Source organism: Taeniopygia guttata, chromosome 3 (genome assembly GCF_048771995.1).
Source record: "Taeniopygia guttata chromosome 3, bTaeGut7.mat, whole genome shotgun sequence".
Lineage (NCBI taxonomy): Eukaryota > Metazoa > Chordata > Aves > Passeriformes > Estrildidae > Taeniopygia > Taeniopygia guttata.
Genome location: NC_133027.1, coordinates 82,768,678 through 82,795,691, shown reverse-complemented (window position 1 = coordinate 82,795,691; position 27,014 = coordinate 82,768,678). Strand labels below are relative to the sequence as shown.

Here is a 27,014-nt window from a genome sequence, read left to right as displayed (position 1 = left end):
GCTCTGGAATTGTTTCCTCCTAATTATTGTTTCCTGAAATAAATCAGAGGGAATCAAAAGAGTTACCTGTTTGATTAGATTCCCGTCTATGCTTGAACCAAAAGAGCTCATTAGTTGCATGGGTCAAAAGGATAGTAAAGAGATTTGATTTCATTTTCAATGGTTCTAAATACCTTTTACATTTACCTTTATTTGGCCCTATTTAAAGCTTATTTTTCAAGTTGATATTATAGTATTGGTCTTTTAGTATTATTTTGCCATGTTATAACCACTTAGCTGTCGTAAATATTGGCAATCATTTCTAAGTAAGGGTGAAAATTGCGGGAGTACCTGGATCTTGATCTCAGTTTTTCAAACTCTTATGCCTATGCTTCATTTTAAGTACAAATTTGGCAGAATTTCTATCTTCCACAAAAAGAAGCTGATGATTATTTCAATGGAAAATTACATGATGGTACTTTTTCCATGTCTTCCTAGTGGGTACTTATCATAGAGTCTCCTCTAAAGACTCAGAATACAGATTAAGTTTGAAAGGTTTACATGTTACCAAATACCACCTCTAATGTGACTTTTAGGAAAAGCTTTCAACGGAAATGAAAGAAGCTCTTACAATAGAGCTATTAAGCCTCTTTGCTTCAGTAATGTGAAAATAATCTGCTACATGCTTGAGGTGACAGAAATGTCTCTGCTTTGCTGAGATGCAGGATGCTGCATAATTCTTGTTTTCATTTATTTTATTAAGCAGACTTGAGTAATTTTGTTGTAATGCTTTGATTGGTGACCAAGGAAAATAGTAGGAGTGGTAAGAGATTTTTTTCAAAAGTGCTTTAAGGAAAAGCACTTCATTTAGGAAAAGAGTGTCTAGGAAGAATTATTTTTTTAAAATCTATCAGAGACTAGCCTCATTTTTTTGTCATATTTTTTAGCCATCACTGTCCCCTGCTCCATGCCCATATATGCACAAAGGAAATCTCCCAAGAACTGAAGTAGCATTTAATGCTATGCCACAATCTGGTTTGAGATCCAGTGAGTTTACAGCCTGTGGGTTGTGTTGGACATCTTCCTTTCATGAAGTGAAAGTCTTTGCCTTTATAAGGAGGTCAGCAATTTTGTATTTAGAGCTGTGGCGGTCTATAAACGTTAACTTACTGCTTTCCTCCATGTCCTCTGTTGACAATTAAAAATTGCTTGACATTTGGATGGGAGACAGTGGCTAGGGAGTGGGGGGAGTTTTGCTGTTTGGCCAAGCTATTAGCAGCAAGGGAAATTAGAATCCAAGGTTCCTTGGATGCTCGCCTGCACCATATGACAATGTAGATTCCAGCCTAGTGCTGAAAACCTGATTAATAGGGAGTTACTGTCCATTGAAACTCTGTTAGATCAATTGTGCAGATCACTGGAGAGTGACTGCCTAGGTACGTACCTATTAAGTTAAACTATCAAGTCAGTTCTCCTTCGAGATAGTTTCTGATCATTAGGTGTGAGGTCATGTATGCTAGAATAAGCTTATTTGAATAAAAAAGTTAAGTCACTCCTTTGCTATTTTTCTTATGTAATACTGTGCTGTTTAATAGAAAAGCTTTTTCATACCAGGTATAAATTGGCTTTGCAGCCTTACAAACACTGCAGCAAAGTTCATAGCTGACAAAAGAACCATTCAGAACAAAAATAAACATTTTTAAAATTATCTGATGACTTGAATTCTGTCCCTGTTGATGCTAACAACTGTGTCCATGTTTTATTTTCCTTCTAATGAACACTAAGCAGTATTTTTGACATTTTCAGTGGAGAGGTGAAGGGTTTTGTAGTGTGAAGATTGTTGCGTAAGCTGTGTATTATAATGCATTTTGGCAGGGTTACAAATTTTCTCACTCTGTACTTTGTCTGTGTGTACAGAGAATCTCAGTCCCTAGGGCTATCAATATCTGGCATCTTTCATCAGCACTAAATTTACTGCAAATAATTTTTGTGTGCATGCAAAAAATCAGTACTATTGAACCTTTGTGGGTAGGAGCGAAAACATTCAAATAGATGCTTTTTCTGTTTATTTCTCTCAGAATTTTTCTTCGTTGAATTCTGGTGAGCATGTTCTCCTGACTTAAATTCACTCAGCATGTGTTTGTGTGTCTATCTCATTGTAAGTCTTTATCCAGAAGGCTTTTGAAATGTTGCCTTGTTCGAGAGCCTGTCGCACCAAAGATTTTTTTTTACTTGTTTTTTCTTATTAATCTACTTACTTACAATACAACTGTGATGTCTTTGAAACTGTCTGGCTAACTGATAAGGAAGGTGTATAAGTGAAAGGCTGTTAGTGCCAGAGATTGCTGTAGACACATTTTGCTGTGTTGTGTGCTTGCTTTTTAGGAACAGGGTTGCTTAGCACATGTGTGAAGTTTTTTCCACTGTTGTTCCATTACGCTGCTCCACCTGTCCCAAGTGAATTTGCTAATGTGTGACCTTAGAATGTGAGCTTTAGCACTGCTTTTCTCTGTCCATGACAATGATTTTCTTGGGTTTTTTGTTTGGAACATTAATGTTGCACTGGAAGGCAAGTTTGGGTTAATTCAGAACAACTTTAAAAAGAGAAAGAACATAAAACTAATCATGGTATTCATTTTATGTTGGTAAAATGAGCATGTTAGGAAGATTTTTAAGTTCACTTGATGAATATGTTACTGAAATTATATGGAAATTCATAATGTACATTTTGGAGGTTCTTTCTCAATGGTTATAACTTGGAATTTTGTGTGCTTTTAGCCTCTGAGTTGAGTGCATGGTGATCTTATCACTTCAGACCAACATTTCATCTGGACCTGGATCACAGTTCAGGTGTTGTTCACTCTGTTTTTCCAGTTCTACAGTCGACCCAGTTTGGCAAAATAAACAAATGGGGATGCAACTTGTCCTGAAATTACATGTTTATCAGTTGTTCAGTAATATTTTGGCATTTTCACTGACTCATGTCTTTATTTTATAAAGTGATGTACACCATGCAGAGTTTACACATTTGATCCTAGGAAGATTTGATCTTAGCAAGAGTTGGCATATAAAATTACTCTTTATTCAGTGTTGTTTTGGGAGCTGCTTAGTTTCTTACCTGGCTTTTTCTCCTGGAAGAATATTGAAGTCTATGTTACTACTGAAATAAACAACATTAGCACAAAGAGAAATAACAGTTATTCAGTTTCTCTATGGGCTTTTAAACTTCTTCTGTCATGGAATCACTGAAACAATCTCACTTTGGGTTTTAAGTGAAATTAGTTTTTACCACCTTACGGTATAGAGTTTTCTTTAATTTTTGCGATAGTGGGGATTTTTTAATGGAAAGATCTTTTTAAAATGGAAACTACTTAAAGTGACCTTGATCACAGTTTTTTGAAAAGCTGATCTGAAACAAATTAGATCTCTGTTTACAGGCTCAGGTATTGCAAGCATTCAAATTCCATAAGGAGAAACTGGTAAATGTGTGCTTCAGAAAACCTCTCTAAGACCTATTATTCAAAAGTATGTGTAAATTGTTAGAGACAGCTCATATAGCCAGTATCTGTTTACACAATTGGAGCTGAAATTAATTTACCATAATAACTTCCTGTTGGAAGGGGGAAAATTGAAACAGCACTGTAGGCTAAATTCACCACTGGGTTTCAGTAGTTGCAGCTTCATTAATTTCAGTCAAGTTACACCAGTGATTAATTTTTTTGGGGGTTGTGATTTGTTTAACATAGGTCTCTTACAGTTCATACATAATTAAGTTCTTGCTCATGCATTTAAGGGACAAAAAAAGAAAGAAGAAAAAAGACCAGATGAAATGTATTGTACCTCCTTACAGTCCTCGTATTAAATATTTATTTCATAATCTCTCATTGTATTATTCTTTGCCACATCCCTGTTAAATAGATCAGTACTTTTTGGTTAAGAAATGCAATACAGATGATGTAACGTTGTGACATGAAATTCATGGAGGAGGTTCAGAGCAAAGAAGGGATTTGATCTCATTCATTTGTATCTGACATTGAATAATGTAGAAACTAGACAATCCTTCCTTTTGGAATTATAAGGCAAATAGATGCAAGATATTAGTAGAGCTTCTGGGTATTCTGATTTGCTAATGATGGCAATTATTGAAGCTCTTACAATTAGCTCTATTCTTAATTAACCTTTTGGTTGGACCTACAGGCTTGGTAACAGAGGGACTGCACGTGTGTAATACTTATGGACAAGAATTGCTTCATAACTTTTATGGACAGTTTTCCATTCTACTTGTGGTTGTTTCTGGCCTTGATATAATTTAGGATCTTACTGAATATTTTTATTGCACTAACTTTCTGTGTGTTGATGAGAGCTATAAAACTTGCTTGTCCCTCATCAATATAAAAAAATACGGAATTCAGTCTCACTATGAAATTTAATTCTCAGAAAGTCTTGAACTTGAACATTCTTCTTTTTTCAGTTGGGCAACTTTCAGATAATTGCCTCATTCTTCTTATGATTTCAAGGGATTTGTTCTGTCATTTCTGCTTTTTCATATGTGTTGAAAATTGTTACACAAGATCATGAGAGATTTTATATCATATGCTTTTTAGCAATCTCTTATGAGATGGTAGGATCCAGCAGCTTTTTCAGGTCCTTGGAAAGTAAAGATTTGGATAAGAGTGAGTTGAGCTGATTAATTCTCATAAATATAGTCCGTGGATTTGCAGGACTTTTTTTTCTTTTTTTCCTGTAAGGAAAAAGTACCTATCCTAGAACAGATGCATAAATTTGTCTAGTAGGAAGCTCTTAGTTTTTGTTATGCTTTGTAATCAAACTTGTTCACATGTTCTGAAGTGTAACAAAAATCACAGAGTTCTCCAATTAGAAGGAAAATTTTAAAATCAAAAAGACAAATTACTACTTTTCAGAAGACTTAAAAGGAGGTTCATGCATCCCAAGGCAAGACCAGTTACTCATAGGTTATTCCTGAACAACATTTGTCTAGACTGTTTATAAAAGAGCTGCAATGATGAGAGCTCTCCATTCTCCTAAAGCAGTCTGGTTTACTGCCTTTTCTACTATATCTCTACCCAAGATATATTCTGGTGTTTTGTTGCAGAGAAGAAAAAAAAAAGTTGAACACATCGAATGGTGAGGTTGCTTTTTGTTCTTGTAACATTCAGTCAAATTTGTTCTAGTGAAGCTTGAAATCCAAAACTTTTCAGACACTTGGGGGACTCATCATTGTGTACTTTGAGTGCTGACAAAGAGGTTGTTGGTGTGAAATTTTTGAGAGAACTGTCATATGTTCTACTAGAAGCTACTATTTGTTTCCAGACAAACTCTTGTATTTGGCTACATGACTGAAACATATTTTTTAAGTAATGTTAAATGTGGAATAGTAGATTATGCCTGGCAGTATGTTTATCATTGTTTATTGAAACTGTGAATAAGCAGTATGACTAGGAAGCTTAGAAGTTGAAAATAGCACGTGAAGCTTCCTCTTTAAACCTCACTATTCCTGCTGTTTATAGATGTGAAGCTCATTGTGCCTTTAAATGCCACTGCTGCTTGAGAAATGTCACTTCAGTGTCAGAAAGTACAAAACCACCTAAGTGTTCACACTCAGACATTTTTGTAAATTCAATGAAATGAGATAAACCACCCTGGTATCTGAATACTTCTTGAAGGAAAGCAGACCTCATGCATTTGAAAAAATAGACCTCTTAATCTGTGTATCTGACACAGAAGAAGAAAGCATGTAGGAAGATATTTTTCCCCCTTGTACATTTTTTTTCAAAGCCAGGCAGGGCATACTGAGCAGTCAGGAGGACATTAATGAGATTTTTCTCATGGTGAGGCTGCCCAATAAGGGGATTGTACATTAGTGTATCTTTTGAAGTGACAAGCTTCCAGTGAGTCCATGCTATAAGACAGCACAACAGCCATGGGGGTGTGCTTTTCTGCAGAGGTGTCAGGTTGGATAATGGAAGTATACATATGAATATCTTTATTTCCCTTCCTTTAGAAACAGCAGTGTTGTGACTACTATGTTTCACATAAAACACAATGCAGAGCAGAATTCTGTTAGCTGGAGTTGGTCTGGCTTTGTGAGATGAAATGAATTGCAACATGAATTGCCTGTCACCTTTATCTTCTCTCTGTTTCTTTCTGTAGCAAATTCTGTGATGGTCAACCACATCTTCACCAACTTGTACTTTTCTTGGTTGTGGTGAGGCAAGGGCACTCTGGTGATAATATTCTAGGCTTCTGTAGGTATATCTTGGCTTCCACATTAGATGAAGAAATAAACTGCTGTAGAGAAGTTGCATTTGCGCTTCGCTAAAGAACATATGTGCTCTTTGTTTATTAGCTCCTGTAACAGCATAGTAGACATTGTCCTTTTTCTTGCAAGCTAATGAACTCGTAATGCTGTCTTGTATGTACTTTTTGCATAGTGTCATGTAGATACTGAGTCATTTAGAATTTCCCCCCCATCCCTGTATCTTCATTTTAATATTAAATATAAATGTTCATAAAATGGGATCAATCTTTTTCCTTCTATGTGGATGTTAATGGGCAGTAAGAAGAATTTCCAGTATATGTTTTGATTGTCTATGGCCATGATAGTTTTCACATTGGTTTTTATTAACTTGTAGAAGATTATTTATCAATATGAAAAGAGATACATCACAAGAGTATATTTAAATGATAGTATCTTCACACCAGCTATCAGAAAGATCAACAGATTTATTCTTAAGAAATATATGGATTAGGTTTAGTTATTTTTAAATTTTAGTATTTCTCCAGTTTTCCTCTTTTTGTTCTAATGGTAGAAGCACCAACTCTGTATACACAATGATTTCTAAAACTACTTGTTTCATTTTCATGGAATCAATTTTGTTGTTTTTTTTTTCCTCTAGGACTTGTAAAGCTGTTTGTATTTAAGTAAAAAAGTATGTGTGGGAGAAGATACTAAAACCTCTGCAACAATAAAGAAAACCAAATTCCTTTAATACTAGTTAGTGCCTATTTTTTACCTGTCCTTAAACCTGGGACTTGCTGGATTTCTTCTTTATAATGATGGGGATTCCACAACATCTCTAGACAGCCTGTTTGGTTGTTTACATAGTGACCTTGTTTAGAGTGAATTGCTATTGCCAGATGTAGTGCTGACCCTTCCTTTCTAAAACTCTTCTCTTGCTGGGATCCAGGTTCTCTTGTGTACATCTTGTTCTGTGTATATGGTGCACAATAAAGTCCCCACGATAGTAATTGATTAGTGCCTGGTAGAACATAATTAGTCCTCTTGTGCATGTAACACTTGCTGTATTATACCTCAGGAGAAAAAGAAAGCTTGGACTCATGGTCAGTTTTCTGCCCAGTATCTCTTTGAGGTGCTTTTCATCATAACAAAATTACTGTTTAATCCCTATTTCAGATAGATGTGTGCATTTATTCCAGGAGTTTAGGGATATTCTGTTTGTGTTAGTGAATTTTGTGTTATTCCTTTTGGAGCACTTATTGCTGCAATTAATTTTGAATTAAATCCTCAAAAATGCTTATAACTACTTCTAGCTGCAGACTATATGCTGCTATTGTGGTTTATCATCAAAGTTAATGAAAATATTGCATAGAAGCACCACTGGGAACCAATTTGAAATGCCCATTCATTTTGAACAGAGCAGCGTTTGTGATATGGTGGGGAAGCTGACTTTCAAAGAATTAAAAGATTTAAATCTCTTTAATAAACACAGGAAAATTAAATGGCATGAGAATGAGAGAGGGAAAATAGTGTCTTTGACAAAAAAGCTATATGAAACCAATCAAATGGAATAAAAAAAACAGTTGGATGTAAACTTTCGAATGTTAGAAGAAACAATGTTATGATCTGGATTGTTCTGTAAGATACATCCAAGATCAGTAAATGAAATACTACACTGTATCTTCAGTAAACATTCACAGAGCCTACCAGCTGTTCAGGATAAAGGAGCTGAGTTAGTATGGAAGTTTAAGTTTAAGGGGCCTGGTGGTGTTTGTGGTTTTGTTTTGTTTTGTTTTTAATGCCCTCTTCAAATTTTATCCACGCCAGGTCAGGAATGATCCCACTTCTTACTACCTTTTTTTTTCCCAAACAGATATATTTAAGGTTATATTTCCATAGTAAGGATGTATTGGAAAAAAGTAAGCAAGTGAAAAAGTTGTCAAAATTATATTAGGTTGTATGCAGTACATGAAAGGGAACATTAATGGGTATGGGCCTTTTAAAACTGGAGTTGACCTAAATTACAAACGAGGGCTATTTCTCTAATGTACATACTGTTTGTCCTAAAGCAAACAAACATACAAGTAATTTCTTCAATACAGACTTAGTCTTTTTGACACTTGGCAAATATTTTCCATTATATTTTTCATTTGTGCTATAATCACCATGATTACATGTGCCAATTGTATGAATCTGTGTGGCAACTGAAGCACTTTTATTCATCAGTACCTTTTAACAAAGGTCAGCACAGTTCTACTCAGTGTTAGCTTTTATTTCAATTTTGGGCAACCAGTGAAGAGAGGAAAGATGGGCCTATGGAGAAACAAACATTTTTTATTAACATGTTGTTTGTTTTACAATTCATTTCAGTGAAATAAATTCATAAATACAGGAACCCATGTTAATCGTCTTCTAAATAGCATTTAAATCTTAAGAGATTTTAATTTCATTTTGTTTATAAATAAGTGTTTCTACTTTTGTTTTTAGACAGAGCTAAAGTTAATTCTCACAGGATTTACATTCACTTTGATACCTGCCTAGTGCCTTGACAGACTCAAAAGGAATTGCAAATAGCAGCATTGAAATCAAGAAGGTAAAAAATTTCATCTGAGTGGGAGGGGAAATACTTTTAAAAGATCAAGGGCAAGAGTGTTCTAAATTCCTTGAACTAGCTCTTTTTGGGTTTTCATCCTCTAAGGAGTCCTAAGGGTTGTAGAAAGGAATAGATTTTCAGGGCTACTTTTATTTGGAGAAATACTGAATTTCAAGCAATAAACCAAGAAATGTTGTGCTTTCCAGCTTCTCAGCTACAGAGGGACTATCGTTTCAGCCAAATGTTCAAAGGAAGTGAGTTAACATTTTCCATCAGAATGTTAGCTTCCTCTACAGCAAATAACACTTGTCAAAAGCATCTTTTCTCATTTTTCACAGTCAAGTAGGAAACACCTTGTTCAAATTCATTTGTATTTCTCTTTCCCTTTGCTGACTGTTGGAAGAATAAACTGTTTTCTACAGGTGGAAGCAAGACAGTGGTGGTAGGACATTCTGATTTTTAAATTATTACTGTTAAAACTAATTCCTCTTTGGGTTTGGGCAATTTACTTCAACCCCTTTTGATGCATTATTTGATCTGTGAGCTGAGGAAAGCAGCAGTAGTTGCTATTTCATGTGGCATGAAGACTAAAAAGTGAACTTTTTAAATATAATACTGTGTTTGGGATTATTTTTTTAGTGCTTTAGAACAGGTATCAATAAATCAACCTAACTGTAATATGGGTGTCTAGTAACATCTAGTTCTGATTCTTTCTGCTCTGATTGAAGTTCTGTCCTCCTCTTAACCTTTAATTTTGTGTTTAACTCTCTTTGAGAGAAAATGGCGTGATTAAGGAGCATCCTTCTAGTGAGTGTGTCTCTCTGCCGCTCAAGGAAAATCAATTATCACGTAATGTGGCTGCCAAAGGAAAACACAACTTTCATCTCTATGTACAATACATAATTCTTCTATAACAACATAGAATATTTCCATCAGAAGGGACCTATAGTCAGCACCTTGTCCTGAGCAACTCAGGGCTAACCAAGTGTGTTGCAAAGAGCGTTGTCCAAATGCGTCTTGGACAGGCTTGGGACATTGGCCACCTCTCTAAGAAGCCTGTTCCAGTGTTTGACCACACCCTTAGTAAAGAAATACTTCCTGATGTCCAGTCTAACCTTCCCTGCTGCTGCTTATATGTTTTAGGGTAGGCAGTAATTTTTGTTAGACTGGTATGGCTGGAAGTGGTTAGCCAGTTCTTCAGGTTGGAAGCAGAGATGGAGTTGTCCTGGGTGGTGCTGGCTTTTGCTTTTGTGTTGCCCAGTTGGTGGTGGCTTGTTGCCCTCTGTATGCTTCTCTGGAACTCCTCACCATCTATTTAACCAGGCCTGTACTTTGTGTGGTTGTCTGTGAGCATGTTGTTGGAGACAGTGTCAAAAGCCAGGCACAGTAAATCGCATCCATTATTCCCCCTAATTCTGCTAAGCAAGTCAGTGTTTTGTAGAACCACAACTTATCCATCATGAGTCCATGCTGACTGCACTTGATGACCACCTTATCCTTCAGATGTTTGAAAATGCCTCAACTTGCTGTTAGTATCTTCTGAGGACTGAGGTGAGGCAGAGCAGCCTATAGCTCCCTAAATCCTTCTTGTGCCTAAGATAGGAGTGATGTTTTCTTTTTCTTTTATTTTTTTTTCCCTCAGTCTTTTTAGCAACTATGAAGTTTATGAAGGAATGATTTGGGTAAAATCTCTTTAGTAATCTTTGTCAGAAATATGTTTCTATGTATGAAGGAAAGCCTACTTATTCTTTTAAATTTTTTTCCATTTTCTCACAACTTTAATTCTTCTAGCAAGTAAAATGAAAGACTATCTTGCAAATTTACCAAGTGTGTATTTCGTTTACTCAGCTTGTGTATACCAAGAGTTAAGAAAGCCTGGAGAAAACAAGTATCCTAAAATGTACTTTCATTTAAGGGAAAGTATAGGAAGCTGCTGTAGGAGGCTTACCTAAGCTCTTCTGTAATACAAGAGTGCTTGCTGTTTCTTGGCTTCACTGTTAAAAACGTGAGCTAAATCTAGTGAGATGTACAAAATGGAGCTGTATTTCGGGTATATGGTTGCTAAATTAAACAGCAGTATTGCCCTGCTTCTAAAGGCTAAAGATAGGAACTGATATAACAATGATTCTGTAACATGTAGGTCTTCTGCTAAGTTACTCTTTTTTTGTTCTCATGAATGTGTCTAATTGCAGCATTGATTGGAGTTGCACCTTCACAAAAAGGGAAAATTGACTCCTGCTGAGAGTAGGTGGGGGTTTTGGTTTTTTATCAACAAACCATCTGCTTCTGTGTATACTGAACACATGTTGAATGTTTTCTTGAAAATAATGTGACAATTGAGGCAATAAACAAGTTCTACTTCCATCTAATTCTGGTAACACAGTTAATCTATCTGCAAGTTTGATCTGATACCATCACTGACAGAATTAAGAGTTGTTTACTTTTATTCCTCCCAGGTTTATTTTTATTATTTTTATTTCAGGCAAACTATGATCTTATTTGACAAGAATGCTTTTGTTTTAGCCATGGATTTAAAGGGTGGGGGGGAAGGGGGATGTGAGGTAGCTTCTGTTTATCTTTTTGTTTTTCTCATTACCTCAGCTGTAACAACAGAAGCACTGTTGTAAAGATCAGCTACGCTTTTGCTCAGGTAGCTATAATTTATCCAATTATAATTGGATAAAAATATAACTTCATAGGGTTTTTTGTATGTAAATATCCCCCATGCTAAGACTTTAAGTAGGTCAGTGAATGAAAGAAATTCCCCGTACTTTTAAGCTGTATCACTTGGCTAATGTGAGTCTTTAGTGGCTGGCACTGGCTGACATAATTTATCTGTTATACTATACATATTGTAAATGCTTCATTCCATTTTATATTTTAGGTCTAAAAATATCTGGAGGGAGATTAAGTGGTTCAACAAGCAACGCTCTAATGGATGACAGAGACTTTCCACCAAATGATCTACAAATAGACTCAAAGGACAGTCTTCCTGCTAACTATAGGGTAGAAAGTTTGGCATCTCATTTGATTCCTTCAGCTGATGAAAATGAAAATCAACTTGATAGTGATGGGAATGAAGTTCTGATCAGTAGTAACACTGCTATGGGACGACAGGATAAAGGTGAACAGGATAACATCAATAATAATGAAAATATGGACAGTGGAGACTGGATCCCAAGCTGTAAAGAAAGTGAGACTGAGAGAAGATCTGTAAATGTCCATATGGACCCTCAGCTGGAGGAAAAGCCTATTACAGAAAAACAGCCAGGTGGAAAAAGAAGTCCAAGAAGCAAAAGAAGCTCCAATAAAAAATCTAAAGGTACTTAATTTAAAATATTTTTGTTCTGTGTATTTCAGAAGTAACACTGTAGTTTAAATCTGTGAGCTGATAAGAAATATATTTTAGGTGTTGTACTAATTACTTTTAGCATTTCACTAAACGTTTGGTGGGTTTTAGTTTGTTTTACTGTTTTTCTTTCCAGAACTGCTATTAGTCTTCAATCAAACTGCATGTTTTCACCTTCTGTATTTTAAACAGTGGCTATGTAGCAAATGTAACACATGAAGTAAACAGAAGTAGAGGGAGGTACTCAGTGTCAGTATGGAAACTGGGCTGGCGTCCAAATCAGAATGGACAGAAATTCTGGCATTACAGTTTTGCTCATTTGAGTATCATGGTCAAGTGCAACATTTTGGTGCCTTGATCCCGTGTCAACATTTGAAATCTTGTTATGAGTACCAAATATCTTGATCTTGCCCAGTTGTTGTAAAATTTACTTACATTTTTCAAAGCTTACCAGATAGGCCAAGGTTGTGTGTTTTGGGTAACAAACTGTTTAAAAATATGTTCCTGCCAATTTTTGATGTTACTTTTTCTTTAGATATTTTGGATGTGAATTGGATAAGGAAAATGTAATGTTTATTGCATGTTCTTATTTGAAATCCTTCTTCCCTTTTTGAAGGAGTAGGATTTAGTGTAACAGAATGTGTTATATTAGGTTTTTGCATACATTCTAAAGCTTATGTGTCATCGTCCTGTATATATTAATTAAAATCAGTATGTTTCATGCACAGGTTTCTTTGAAAGAGCTGATTCATGTGTGCTTTTCTCCATGCATTTTAAACTAAATTATTTTAAAATATAACTTTCCTCCTAAATGGCAAGTATTTTTGTGACCTAATTGGAAAACTGGTTATTATTTTAAGGGATAATAGAATAGGTAAAAACAGGAAAAGAGGGAAGCCTTGCATTTCATATCTTGTACAAATAGACAAAATCTGAAAAGAAAAATTATATTTTCTGGTACAGATAAAAATATTCTGAAATCTGTCATTACAGGGAGAATGTTTTCTGAATAACTTTCTTCAGCGTTTAATAAGTAGATATATTTCACCTGTAGATTTAAGTTTTAATAACATAATAATTAAAATTAGATTGGCAGAAGTAATTGAGAACCAGTCATCTATATCATGGGAATAACAAAAAACAAGTTGATGAAGAGTTGACATAGGTATGTAAAGCACAAGAAGAGGAAGAAAAGGAAAAAACTCACATAAACACTGGAAGTTAAACTTGGCTCATAGTGTTGCTCCATTATTTTGTATTCTTGTTGAATTAACTGCTACAGAAATACAGCAAAATGAGCTGTCCACAGTAGATTGACGTTTTAAGACAAAAATCAGAATCCTGAAAATACAGAACATTTCATGGAACAGCCTGGCAATGTAGAAGACAAGAAAACATCCTGTCTGCAAAACTCTTCAGAGTTTTGTTGAATTCTTATGAATAAACTCTTGTTACTTTATTAGTAAAGAACCTTGGTTGTTAGAGAGGAAAATCAAAATACAAAATTACATCGTATCTCCCATTGTTTATGGGCTAATATACATTTAGTAATTTTTTATATAACTCTCATGTAATGTTTCTTCTGTTTTCACAAAATGCAGTTGACTGTGTCACAATTTCTTGATGTTGCAAATGTCTTTATTTTAGTGGTGATTTTCCATTTAATTTCCAGCACCAGCTCTTTTAAATTATTCCTGAATATCTCACTACATCTTCTACATAAAGGTCCAAACTTGCATTCTTCTCTTTATACCAACTCAGAGATAAGGAGAGAATAATCAAACTAGAGTGGAAGATTCCTGAGTGGGTGATAGCAGAGTACCACACAAGCAAGCTGGAATATCAAACTAAATACTTGCATGGCATGTATTGTTGTGAATTTTATAAAAAATTATTTTAAACTGTTGAGAAATCATGGATGAGTTACTTTGACTCATAACTAAGGAAGAGATTTATGAATCTTTTTCCCCATAAGCATACCTGTTATGTTGCTGTTAAATGTTGCCATTCTAGAAAAGATGACATTTGACTTCAAAAACACGTTGTTCATATTCCTCTTCTTGCTAGTGACTAAAGCAATTTATGTGGAAAATTACATTTTAGTCATTTTTGTTTGCTTGTGACTTGCTCAGCAGAATATTGGCGATCGTTACAGAAGGCAATTTTCTGCTCTCAACGTGTTTTTACTTTAGAAGAAAAAGCAAGTACTCGCGCTTTCAATATGGCTGAAACCCTCTAAATAGTTATTTGTGGAGAATAAGCAGTTGTAAGTTGGATTATTATCTCTGTGTATATCCTTGGGATCTGTTGAAGCAAAAATTATCCTAGCTTCTCCTATCCGTAGACTGAAAGGCAAGCTTAACTGTCACTATACCTGGTTGAAGATTCTTCTGGTTCAGTAGTCTTCTTGTTAGAGGCCAACAGAGGATTTGTAGGTGAGAGTACAAGGCAAAGGCAAACATGTAGTGATTTGTTTGCATGTTCTGCTCTCCATCTGCAGCAATCTCAGGACTTCCCCAAGTGGCAATTGATAGACTGTAATACTTTAGAGTGAATTTGTCACTTGACTTACAGTCGTTTTTTGCATCCATTTCAGTATCCTGCAGTAAGCAGTTCCAGGATTTAATCTATTTATTGTTTGAAGAAGCATCTCCTTTTAGCCCTCTTGATGCTGTGGGAAATTGAGAGGAGATGGACAAGTCTATAGCTCCTAGATCCTAATTTTTTCTCATATTCTTTTTGTATACTCATAATAGTTTTGAATGTACTATGATTATATGTGGTTAGGGAGGATTGATGACCAAATAATACATGTATATTTTAACTGAAGAATTTAAACTTTGGTGATTATTCATAATGTTATTCCTTGTAAAGAGTTGTACTAGCTTTAGTGTGGTAGAGATAGTGATTCATCAAGTTTAATCTGTTCCGATATATTTTTTCTAAATATGGACTTCAGATTATCCTTATTCTCTGAAAATAAGTTCATCTTTTTTCAAAAAGGTCAGTCCTTGCATAACTTACTATTGTCAAATCATTATATGATTCCTTAACATTGTATAACATGGTAACCTGCTCTCAATCTTTTCTCCCCAAGTTAAATTCTGCAACATATGCTTTTTCTGTAAATTATTCCACTTATTTCTTATAGCAGCTTGAAAGTGGAGGAAGGAAGAAGGTTTTTGGAATGGAATTGGTATTGAAGGAAATAAAATATATTAATATAAGATAGTCAAATTACATGAAAATTCAAGTCATGTTATTTAATTTAGGGCTCTGTACCAAACTAAACAAGATTTTGAGCTTGCTCATTTGAAGTTATATCTTTACCACCAACACATCTATCTCAAAAATCTCTTATTTTAAAAATGAATAGTTTTTAAATACTTGCTGGTCTTTTTTCTTATTTCCTCAATAGTTCTTGAATGAATCAGTCTGAAACAGCTTTCTGTATTGGGTACCAAAGAATGTTTAAAAAAAGAGATTGCCATATATTTTCTGTATTAGAAACTTCTGTCACTGGTGACTCAACTAGTGCTACTGAATATGAATATTCAAATTCATATAAAAAGCAGAGGGCAACATCCATCATTTTATTTTGATAGGAAATCACTCATACTTGCACCTTGGATTCATCCTCAGGTGGGTAACAAAGAGTATCTTAATGTACTTGCAGTACTGAAAAAGAGAAAACCTGAGACATACTGAAAAAATGTGGGGCTTTATTCAAAAAGTATGTCAACATTTGATCTTTTTTAGGAAAACATGGGGCTGCTTCTGTGAGCTGTTTGGGAAATTGAGAGAATGTTTGCTCTCTTCATATCTTAGGAAACATTAGCACACCCATCTCGGTATAGAAGGGGTCAGTTGAAACATTTGGGAGTCTGGCAGAGCAAAAACTTGAGCCTGGCTCTTTGCCATGGACCTGCGGAGTGCTCTGGCCACTGATGCCTTCTGTGTCTTTTTGCACACATTTTCATAAAGGCTTTGGTTCCATGCTGGGGTGGAGTAAATATCATAAAGTGAAAAAAAATTTAATCCTTATTAAAAAATTCAGAAATATATGTACTATACCTGTATCTAGTGGGAAAAAAAATCCATCTGCTTTGGACAGTAAGAGTGATTGATTCCTGGAAAAAGTAGAGTGCTGTTTTCAAGAATGGGGGAAAAAATAAATAGAGATCCTGGCCCACCACATCTTTATGGTGAAATAGCATTACTAAGTGTTACAGTAAAAGTGCTTTGTTGTAGTGCTACTAAGGCACAAATATTGTCTTGTGTTGAAAATCAGATAAGTTAGAATTAATGCACATAACTGTAAGGCCTCACTTTCAAAATCAGGGAAGAAATTTGATAGCAGGATTTGATTCCAAGTGACAACTCAACCATACAACTCAACTGTACAAATAATAATGCAGTTTATGAACTGTGTTAGCAACAGTATCATGAAAACATTAAAATTAAGGTTTTTCATGAGAGTTGCTATTGAATGTGTTGCAGTCAATGTTCATATTTTGATATGACAGGTGACTATTAACTGCTTAAAAAAGTGCAGCTTGAAGTGACTTTTAGTTTCTTTGTTTGTTTTTCTGAGAGAAATGGTTTGCCAGAACACGAGGACCCTCTTTTCTGGTTTCATGAGAATGTGCTAAACAGGAAGCTGTATTTTTAAAGACAGCCTTAATTCCATCTCTAGAAGTATTTCCTGGTTTGTATCTTGCATCCAGTTGTGTCTCTTGTTACTTTTGGCCCTCAGGAAACCCAAATAAATACCGGAAGATCAGACATGTGCATTCATTTTGAAAAAGCAATGTTAAGTTACACCCATATTTTTTCTGGCATTAAGCCCTGTGAAAATAGCCACCCACAGAGATTATTAGTAGTCCTAAACTGGACAGTTTACTAAATAAAGAGTTTAAAATAATCAGAATGGTGGAGCATTCCATGGACAAGCTAATACCTTTCTTAGGTCCTAAATCTTAAACCTGAATCATCACTTTTGGGTTTCAGAGGTGATGAAAACAGAGGGGTCTGAAACAGAGTGCCCACACTGAGGACACAGAGATACTTGAAACAGTACCCTCAGCTGTCCATCTTTCAAATTATAACATGATTTCAGAAAATGGGTGTAGCTGGGGACCAATACTCATTATAATCTGAGTTTATTAAAAGTTTATTGTGCACATTTCTGTGGCCAAATTCTCTACATTTTAAACAATTGTGGGAATTTTTTTAAATTCCGTCTTATGCAAGTGCGCAAAATTCAATGTTTTATGGAGAAATAAAAATGAGTTTATTAAGTGTTGGAATCAGCTGTAGTTTTCTGGTTGCTCTGTGTTTTATAGGAAGCTGTAATTTATTGCTCTCTGATCTTTGTGAGAGACTAATCAAGTCAGTATATGGGTAGTTGATTTCTGCCACTGCTGCTGTCACTACCACTACTCTACACTTCTTTGTTAATCTCATTTAACATTTTCTCATAACTATTCATGATCAAAATACACAAGTTTTGCATTTCTAACAATAAAATGTGGAATTTGCATCCAGCAAGTTGTTTTTTTCGTGTAATATTCTTGTACGGTTATGCTTTACATTATTTTTCATATCTCCACTTGAATGCCTGACTTTTTTTGACTTTGTGAAAAATGCCAATCACTTGGTTTTTTAAATTTTTAAAGTTTAATAATAATAAAATTGTTATAAAAGTAGTAATACAATTAGAGTAATAAAGTTTAGAGTTAGGACAATTACAAGACAATAAAAAGCAAAGAATTATGGACGTCCAGATGCTCTCGGACACTAAGCCATAAAAAGCATGACTTGTGAACAAAGGAATCACCCTTAAACCAATATACTTGTTGCATATTCATACATCCTTCATGGTTATGCATACATTCTATTCTAAACAAGAAACTCTGTCTGTTGTATGTCAACTGTTTCCTTTAATCCCCTGGCGTCTTCGAGTCTGAGCAAGGCCTGAAGAAATTAGCTTCTTTTGATAAGAAGGCATAAATTCCTCTCCTGTGGGAGATTTAGGTGTTCCTCAAAGCGAGTATCTCATTCCTAAAAAAAAAACTTCCCCACATACATAGTCTCTATTTTAACATTATGTTGGAACCTACAACTATATTTAACACACTATTTAAGAGAATTAATACAGCATAACTTTCTAACATTACACATATAATATTCATTGTAACATTTGCGAAAAGCCACTCATAAAATATGCATTTTTCACAACTTCTATAAAACTGGAGACAGGCAACAGTGAACTGCCAGGAACTGTCCCATGGAGAATCTAGTTTTCCATCTAGCAAGAAGTTCTGGGATCTAAATTCAATTTACACATCCTTGTGTCATTGTTACCAACATAGATTAGCACTACTGCCTCTTTCCCTGGACACTCAAAGAAACTATCCAGCTATGGAGGGGGGGGGTCTTCCTTTTCACTCAGCAGGAAACTCCCCGTAGACATCTCTCTCCTACAACAGAATCCCACATTAGCATCATCTGCTCTGCTTCTTTCTGTTCGTTAAGATCCTGCTGTCATTGTGAGGAGCCACTGTGTTATCATCTAAAAAACAGGAACCCATTGAATTGTCCTGCTTCCCTTGTGTGTGTCCATCCCCAGGACACCTCCTTGTTCAAGCTCCGTGGCAGGAGCAGAGAGACAAACTGAAAACCTCAGCCATACTGCCCTCACCTACCTGCTGTTTGCCCTTTTGGTGCAAAACTGCATTCTAAGCACTTTTAGGTCATCCTGATCTCTTGTTAATAACTCTGTATAATAACACTTTCTAAGTGTTCTGATTTTTTTTTTCCCGTAAGTGAAAGTAGGGTCCCATTTAGAAGTGTACAAATATATCTGATGTTCTGATGTATGTTACTGTGTTCTGTTGGGTAGGTGAGCTGACAATGAGACAGACCTGTCACAATTAATTTTGACAAGGCCAGTATTTAGTGTAGCAGTGATGTTATTTGACATACTAGGCTTTAATTCATAATGTTCATAATTAAATTTCCTAAAAAAGCAGCTCGATGTATTTTCTTTTTAATCCTAACCTAAGTACTTGTCCTTTTTAAAGGCAGTTCTACAGTGGGAACCACAGTGATCCAGGATGAAAATGCTCTTCATACAGATACAGATTTTGTGCAGGCTGAAAGTGCTGTTGAAGCAAAGGAAAACTTTGATCCAAAAGACCAAAAGCAAACATTGCAGTCTCTTTTCTCTTTGCTCCGTGAAGAGGTTGAGCAGATGGATTCAAAGATACTGCCCCTGTGTCTCCATCAGGTACTTTCTAGGATTTTGGGGTGCTGCACCCAATTTTACTTTTATATGAGACCTTTATTCATTAGGAAAAATATGCATGAATGCAATTTATACCAATTCTCATATCTAGACAGGATGCTTCAATGCATAACAGATGGTCAAGGCAAATATCTCTTCTAAGATCTTCTAATATTTCTTAAATTATAAATTGCCTTGTAAGTATATTCTGTAGTTAAAGGAAACTCTTTAAGGGTGGGTTTCTAACTCCCCAATTGGTGAAATTAGTTTGGCAGGAAGATTTAGCAAAATCACTCTTTAATCTACCTTGAATAAGGTTTGTAAGACACTGGTATAGTTACAGAACAGCCAATACCCGAGTAAAAATTTAAGTCTGGAATTGTTTATACTGCTGCAGAAATCTTTCTAGCATAAATTTTATGCATGAATATTAAGATTTAAAATTTTCTTAGTGTATACCTTTATATTAGCATAGTTGCTACACCTGCAAGACCAAAGGGAAACCTATAGTTTGAAAAGCAGTCTTTCTTACAAACTGGCCAGTATGTTGCTTTTTTTTTCTGGAGATTATGATGCAGAATGAATATGTGGATAGAACTTGATGCAGTATTAATGTACAGTTGTTATTTAGTTTTGTCAGACTGAGAGTAGACTAGAAGACCTTTTGCTTGGCTATGATGTCTAATATGGGAGATATGTAGATACTATACATGTCTGATTTGACTTAGCTGCATTGTCTTTATTTTGGAAGATATTTTTAATTTTTGAATTGCAATTACATTCCTGCATTCTTCTTATTTAATACAAAAAAAAGCAATTATATGGGAGAAAGAGGTTTCTCTTTAGGATTGCACATTATAGATAATATACATTTGACATAGAATTTTAAATTATTTTTTTTAATCCATGCTTGAGCGAAGATATTTGATACTGTTCCTTAACTTATCACAAGCTTAGCTTTAGGGTTAACAATTTTTGCTTTTAGCCTCATCAAATTTGGTGGTTTTTCATGAGCCAGTACAAGGGTCATTTTTGGAAAACAAGATAGGGCAAAAACTTAAAATGCTTTACAAACATCAAGGGGATGAATTGCACATGATGGAGGTGAAACATGTTGCTTTTTAGATGAGGAAGCCAAACCCTAAGGGGATGAACCTTTTAAAAGTCATACAGGATCTGTGACAGAGCTGAGAACAAAATCTGCATATTCAGATTGAAATATGTATTTAAACACTGCCTTTTTTTCCTAAAAATTATCAAGCATTTTGAATGGAGCCTTTGAAAGAAAGCTGATGGAACTTACAAGGCTCATAACCTGTTTTTTTAATAGAGGGTGGGAGAGGGGAGGATTTTAAGTTTAGCATTCCTGTACAGTGAGTCTATTAAGAATTTTTTCCCCTTTCTAGTGAATTAACCTGTCATCTTCAGTTTGTTTTTTTATTTTTTCAGATTGCTAATACAGCCTGACAGTAACATTAAACCAAGTCTATCAAATACTCTTCTACAACATCCTTTTTTTATTCTATCTGGTAAATTTCAATGTAAAATCAAGAGCTGTGTCAGCTGTTCTGGAGTATTAACCCCCATGGTGTTTGTGGGAAGCTTGTATTGAATATTTAAAGACTCTTGGATAATAGAGGTTGTTCTAAGAGTCAACTTCTAATTAAAATAGGATGTAATTTTTTTTCCTGTCTTGAATGGGAATAATTTGATTTGTTTACAACTTGTTACAGAATCTAAGAGGTATTTTTATATAAAACGTAGGTAGAGCTTTGACAGCTCCAAAAATTTTTAGGAGGCTATTGTGGACAGCAGACAAAATGTGTAGATAAAAAACATTAAAAGTCACTTAGCCATTCTCTTTCAGAGGTACTGGGCTCAGAATGGTCTAGTGGTTAGCAGTAAGGCTGAGAGCCAGGAAATACAATTTGTAATCTAGACTCCTCTATCAAATTGCTGTCTTTTGTAGAAGTCTGAAGATAATTGCTAAGAAAAGTGCGTATTTAAGCCCTCTATTATATAACTACTTAAACTGATATGTCCCAAAGATCTTGAGACTGAATTTTTGAGTGCTCCCACTGAAGTCATTGGGGAATCATCTATGAGGTGCCTCAGCCTGAATGTTGTGGTATCAGCGTGCCTGCAGTCCTGGGCACATTTTGCAAGCTCTGCCCTTGCCTCACCATGCATGGCAAACAGGAAGACTGCCAAAATTTGATGTCCCCAGGAACTGATTAGTTGCTGCTTGTAAAGGTCACTGGTAGTGTAGAGCTCCTTAGAATACTTCTGAAGTTTATATCTTTTGTATTTCATCGCATTTACAAACAATGATGTTAGTATTCCTCAGCTTTTTAGGAAAGCCTGCACAGTTTTGTAACAAGCACAAATAAGTTATTGTTGCGATTCTCAAATATTTTTTGTCTACAGGGAGACAAAAGACTGTTCTTTTCTTATCAGTCAGGAAACTCCCATTTCTATTTTAACACATTGCAATGGACTGCTCAGGAGATGACAGCAATGATCTTAATTTGATCAAACATAAGGAAACATTGGTCAGGCACAGAATTCAAACTTTTGAACTGGTATCAGTAAAATTAGTACTTCTGTTCTAAGTCATTTTAAGCTTTCTATTAAGATAACTAAAAATGTTTCTGAAATAATTTTTATAGTTGTAGGAAGATAAAACCTTACTAAGATTTTCTGGTTTGTGTAATTCTGTAAATTACGCAAAATCAAATCTGTTTTGTGTGAGAGGACTTAATATTTCTATGGTCTTTGATGGACATTCAAAACCTTTTTCCTAGAATAGGAATACATGTATTTTGTCAGAACATTCATATTTTACCCCAACAAAATAGGAAGCTACAAACTAGATTTTTAAAGCTGTGATAAAAAGTTTATATCACATCCTTACCACTGTCATGAAAATTATATATTCTTAATTTTTTTTTCACTTTTGCAGATAGCTGAGACCTATTTTCAAGAGGAGGAATGTATCCTTTTACTTGCAAAAATTGTTGCACAGTATTAAAATCATTTGGTATGCTTTGCTGTTACTCACATCTGCTGGGTCAGGGTTATAAGGAAGTGAAGGACCATAATTTACCCATGAGCAAATACACAGTATGCTAGCAAATCCTCCTTAATCAAACAACTGGAATGTGAGTTAGGGATAAATTCACTTCCAATAGCTGTACTGATGCAATCATTAGTAGCTGGACTTTAGCAAGGAAGTAAGAAAACATTTTCAAAGAACTTCTGTTTTTATGAGATAACTTCTATTCTAAGTATTAGTAACTGGGAAGATGTCCAGTTTAGAGATAGGATATGTATTATATCAAATAGGGTACTTATAGTAATGATAAAATTGTCACAGGAGTTGATTAGAATATGTACTGAAAATGTCTAGATTGGAATAAAAATACCAAACACATGGAGCTGAGATCAGCAACCTGCAAACAATAGCAAAAGGGTGTTTGACAAATGCTAATTAGTCAAAATCATATCAAGGTAGTTTGAGAAATTGTTGTAGGAAAATATGGGTAATTGCTTCTGGGAACAGTTTAGCAGTCCAGTTTATTTTGATTTGTTCCTAGATAATACAAGTAAGTTTGGTCAAAAATTTGTAATAGTTGGACTGCTGGTAATTATTCTGATATATTTATATTTCAGTAATTGTGTGAGACAATAATCATATTAAACCTCAAAGTTAAGTTAGAATTTTAGAAAAGGTGGACTGGGATTTCCTCTTTGCTTCGAAGTGATCAGATTATAAAAAGAAGATGCCAGTGGCAAGCCCTTAAGGTATATGTGATTCCTTAAGATGCATCATATCTTACAGAATTTGTGCATACAGATTATTTCTTTATTTTGTAATTTGTACAAATAAAATACAGCAAATAGGCAATAGTTTAGCATGGTGAGTAACAAGGCATAAGAAACCTAAACAAATTATGTTAGCATGTAGATAAAACCAGAGAACTAACAGTTGCAATGTTATAAAAGCAACATATAAAATAAAATCTCCATTATTCTTTTTAGAGGACTGCACTTTTGTTTTGGACCTTCTAATTCAAAAGTGTCCATCAGAAAATATGAATTGCACAGTGTTGCCCTGATTTTTAAAAGTGTTAAGTTTTCTTTTATAATTCTTTTGAAAGTTTTAAAGTTTTCATAAAACTTCTTTAGCCTCCTGATAATGTTTACATATTTAAGAGTCAGAGTTCCCACACAATTTAATATATAAACAGAATAGTTTACATATTTCTCTGTGGGTAGAGAGAAATGATTAATTAATCTTTGAACCAGTGTAGTTAGAGAAGTAGTAATTCCATCCTCCAATCCACAGTCGCCTTTAGAATTCTATAAATACCAGATGTTTGAATAAAACCAGGTCTTTTCTCTTTTGAACTCACCAAACTTCTGTGTACTCATTTCGTGTCCAATAACAACAGCACAGCACAAATTAAAGGCATGGAAAAATGCTGTAGTAAGTTCTGATGCAGGGGGGCATTTAGTAAATTTAAAATATAAATGGCATGGTAGAAACAGTTCCTCTTTCATTGGCGTTGCTTTAATTGAAAGGCATTCTATTTAAAGCTGATCAAAGGAAATATATTTTAATGCAATGTACACCTGATGTGTGGAATTCAACACCACTATATAATACATATTTATGAAGGATATCTGCACTGTACCTCCAGCCATCAGTTTCCTGAGGTTAATAAAGAACCTACTTGATCATGTTGCACTGTATTAATTATCCATGACAGACATTTTAATTCATCCAGTGTGGAATCTCATATTAAAAATAATTCAGGGTTTGTTGCATTGATCCTCTAAGGCTCTCTCTGTGATCTGTAATTCTGTTTCTAATAACAGATTGCCTGAAGACAGGGAATATTCTTTCCATTAATATTATTGTTCATAAGCCATGCCATTGAATGAGGCTACTGGTTGTGTTTTGTAATAATTACTCCAGTGTTTTAATTAGCATGAATAATGGAAAGTGGGTTTTCTGTATTACTAAGAACTTCATTCTCTGTACTTCTATCCTCGTTGTATTGCAGAATTGCATTTCAAATAGCTGGTAAAACAGCTTCAAACAGCACAACTAACAACTCAGGCTTAGTGAACTAGCATTATCCTGACTATTGTAAGATATGTGACTATCAGTATACCTTTGTGAATATATTGATAACCCTAAGCATGGGGAAAGAGTTCTTCGTATAGAAGAAAAGTGAGCAGAATCTTCAGGAAGACAAAATGTAAACTTAGCAGTCCAACAGTGTTGCATACAATGGTTGAAAAGGGGGGGAAGGTATATTTCAAAAATTGAAGTTGGATCATTTTAATACTGTCTCCAACTGGTCGTAGAAAGGAGTCATATTTTCAGTTAGTCATGGTTATTGGCATGTAATTGTATTTCTTGCAAGATATGTGCTGGTATTTGTATCATTATTTTGCTTTTCGTTTTCCAGAGATTTCATTTTTTCAGTAAAGTTATCAGCATAATGACATCTCGGTCATTTATTTTTAAGAAAAATTTTTTGTTGTGCTTCAGGCACATAGGAAGAGGTACCTGCTGAAATGAATAGGATTTTCATTTTTTGAATGTTTCTCAACTTATTTTATTTCTTGCCTGCCATTTTCATGTCTGCTGCTTTTTCTTTCTTGCACAGAAATCGGGATGCTAGCCATTATTCATTTTGATTCACTTATTTCAAATTTCAAGTGTGTAATTACTTCCCATTGAACCATGATGCCATTTATAAGTAAGTCATGCCATGTCCACGTATGTGTGCATTTGCCTTTAACCTTCCATTCAGATGAGAAGGCCATGAAGTTTATTCAGCTTGAACGACTTTATCATGAGCAGCTGCTTGCAAATCTCTCTTCCATACAGGAACAGTGGGGTGAGTACCAGATAAACTAATATGGTAGAAGAAAGACTTCAGTTTGTATCTCTAAATAATACATTTCCAGGATAAAAAAGTTAAATAGCAAAAGTGACATTTATATTGGAATTCCTCTGAGCCTTGAATAAAAAATATTTTGATTTAATGTAGAAAGAAAATGGAAAACAGCAGTTCCCAGTCCAGTTACAACACTGAGGAATTCAGATAAAGAACTGAGTGGCCAAGAACTGGAAAAGCTTACTAGAGTTTGCTCCTCGCATCAACAGTAAGTATAAGAAAGTATTATTACTCCTCAAACTAACGTTACTGCAGCTGTTGTCTCCTTGCTGTTATGGGTATTTTAAAATAATCAGTGTCTCAAAATAAAAGTTGCATCATTGACTTGAATTTGGGTATAACGTGGTGGTTCCTTCTGATATGTAACTAAAATCAGTTACCATCAGTTTTCACATTGTTTTAATGTTGTTTGAAGAATGCATGAAGACTAAATCTGAACTCATTTTAGCAAATCATCAGTTTTCCAGAACTGGAGTTTTGAGTTTTTTTATTTCAACCAAATGAAATACTGAATAATGTTAATTTAGGAAGAGAGAGACTGTAGAACTAATGATGGTATTCATGTTTAATACCTATTGGTTTACTCATTGTTTCAAAATGCAAGTGTCCAGCATCTCACACTTCAGCACTCATACCTACCCTATGGGATTTTATTCCCAAATTTCCACATTTTAGGACAATTCCTTAATGCTTAAAGTAGTTCTTGTTACCTTCTAATAATTTCATATCAGTTGCATTTACATGAAGCAGTAATTCTGTACTTTCCTAGTGTTCTGAACAGTGAAATCTCAGTTGGTAGCTGCTTTGCCTGATCCACAGCCTCCAGAATCAGTAGTATCACAGTACATGTGGGCAGTGCCTAGGGTGCTTTTCTGGGTAGTGACACATATGGGATTGTACCCAGCAGGTAGGAGGAGGAGATCTGTTCCTTTATGTATGAATGTCCTACTGTCTCAACATTGATTTTAATGCACAGATGGAAAAAATCATACAAGCTGCCACTGGAAAATGATCAACCAACAGCAATAAGGAAACTACATTCAAAGCCTGAGAAAAGGCCTGCCTGTGACAGGCAAGATGCTCTCAATTAGATGGGGAGAGAGAACGTTTTCTCCTACGTTTGCAGTGGCATAGTCAATCTGGTTATAACAAAAACCAAAATGCTCCTGTTGCTTATAAAGAGTATTGATTTGGCCAAAGCCAGGGACCTCATAAAACAGGAAAGCTGGACAGGACAGAACGCACATCCAACCAATATGATTAATGCAATGTTCTCCGTTTATTCAAGAGAAGATGGCAATTTATATACACTTCTATATCGTTTACAGTTTACAAAGGCACTCTGATTCGCAAGCTAACATTGTTTATCTTTGTCTTAAGGTGCCCTAAACTTTACACTATAAACCTATACTACCTCACACCCAGACAGCCCAGTGCTTCCCATCACACCTTAATACAATTTTTAACTGCACCACAAACCCTAAATTTCTAACTGTGTCAGAGGCTGGAAGGCCTCACAAGGCCCAAATCTGAGGCCTAGACTGGAGTAGCTCAAATCTCACTCCAAACAT

General features: G+C 35.0%; 1 protein-coding gene across 3 annotated transcripts in view; it reads left to right on the top strand.

Annotated features, from left to right (window-relative positions):
* CNST (consortin, connexin sorting protein) overlaps positions 1–27,014 on the top strand; it is a 49,993-nt gene that overhangs the window by 2,123 nt on the left and 20,856 nt on the right. For 2 of the 3 annotated variants that reach the window (XM_030268555.4, XM_030268556.4), the window contains 5 exons: positions 11,716–12,153; positions 19,266–19,471; positions 22,431–22,461; positions 25,297–25,383; positions 25,537–25,651. In XM_030268555.4, the coding sequence (XP_030124415.4) occupies positions 11,766–12,153; positions 19,266–19,471; positions 22,431–22,461; positions 25,297–25,383; positions 25,537–25,651 (827 nt within the window). In that variant the 5' untranslated portion in view covers positions 11,716–11,765. Of the gene's footprint in view, positions 1–2,057; positions 2,080–11,715; positions 12,154–19,265; positions 19,472–22,430; positions 22,462–25,296; positions 25,384–25,536; positions 25,652–27,014 lie in introns of all 3 variants that reach the window. The other variant, XM_030268553.4, reaches the window with a different exon arrangement.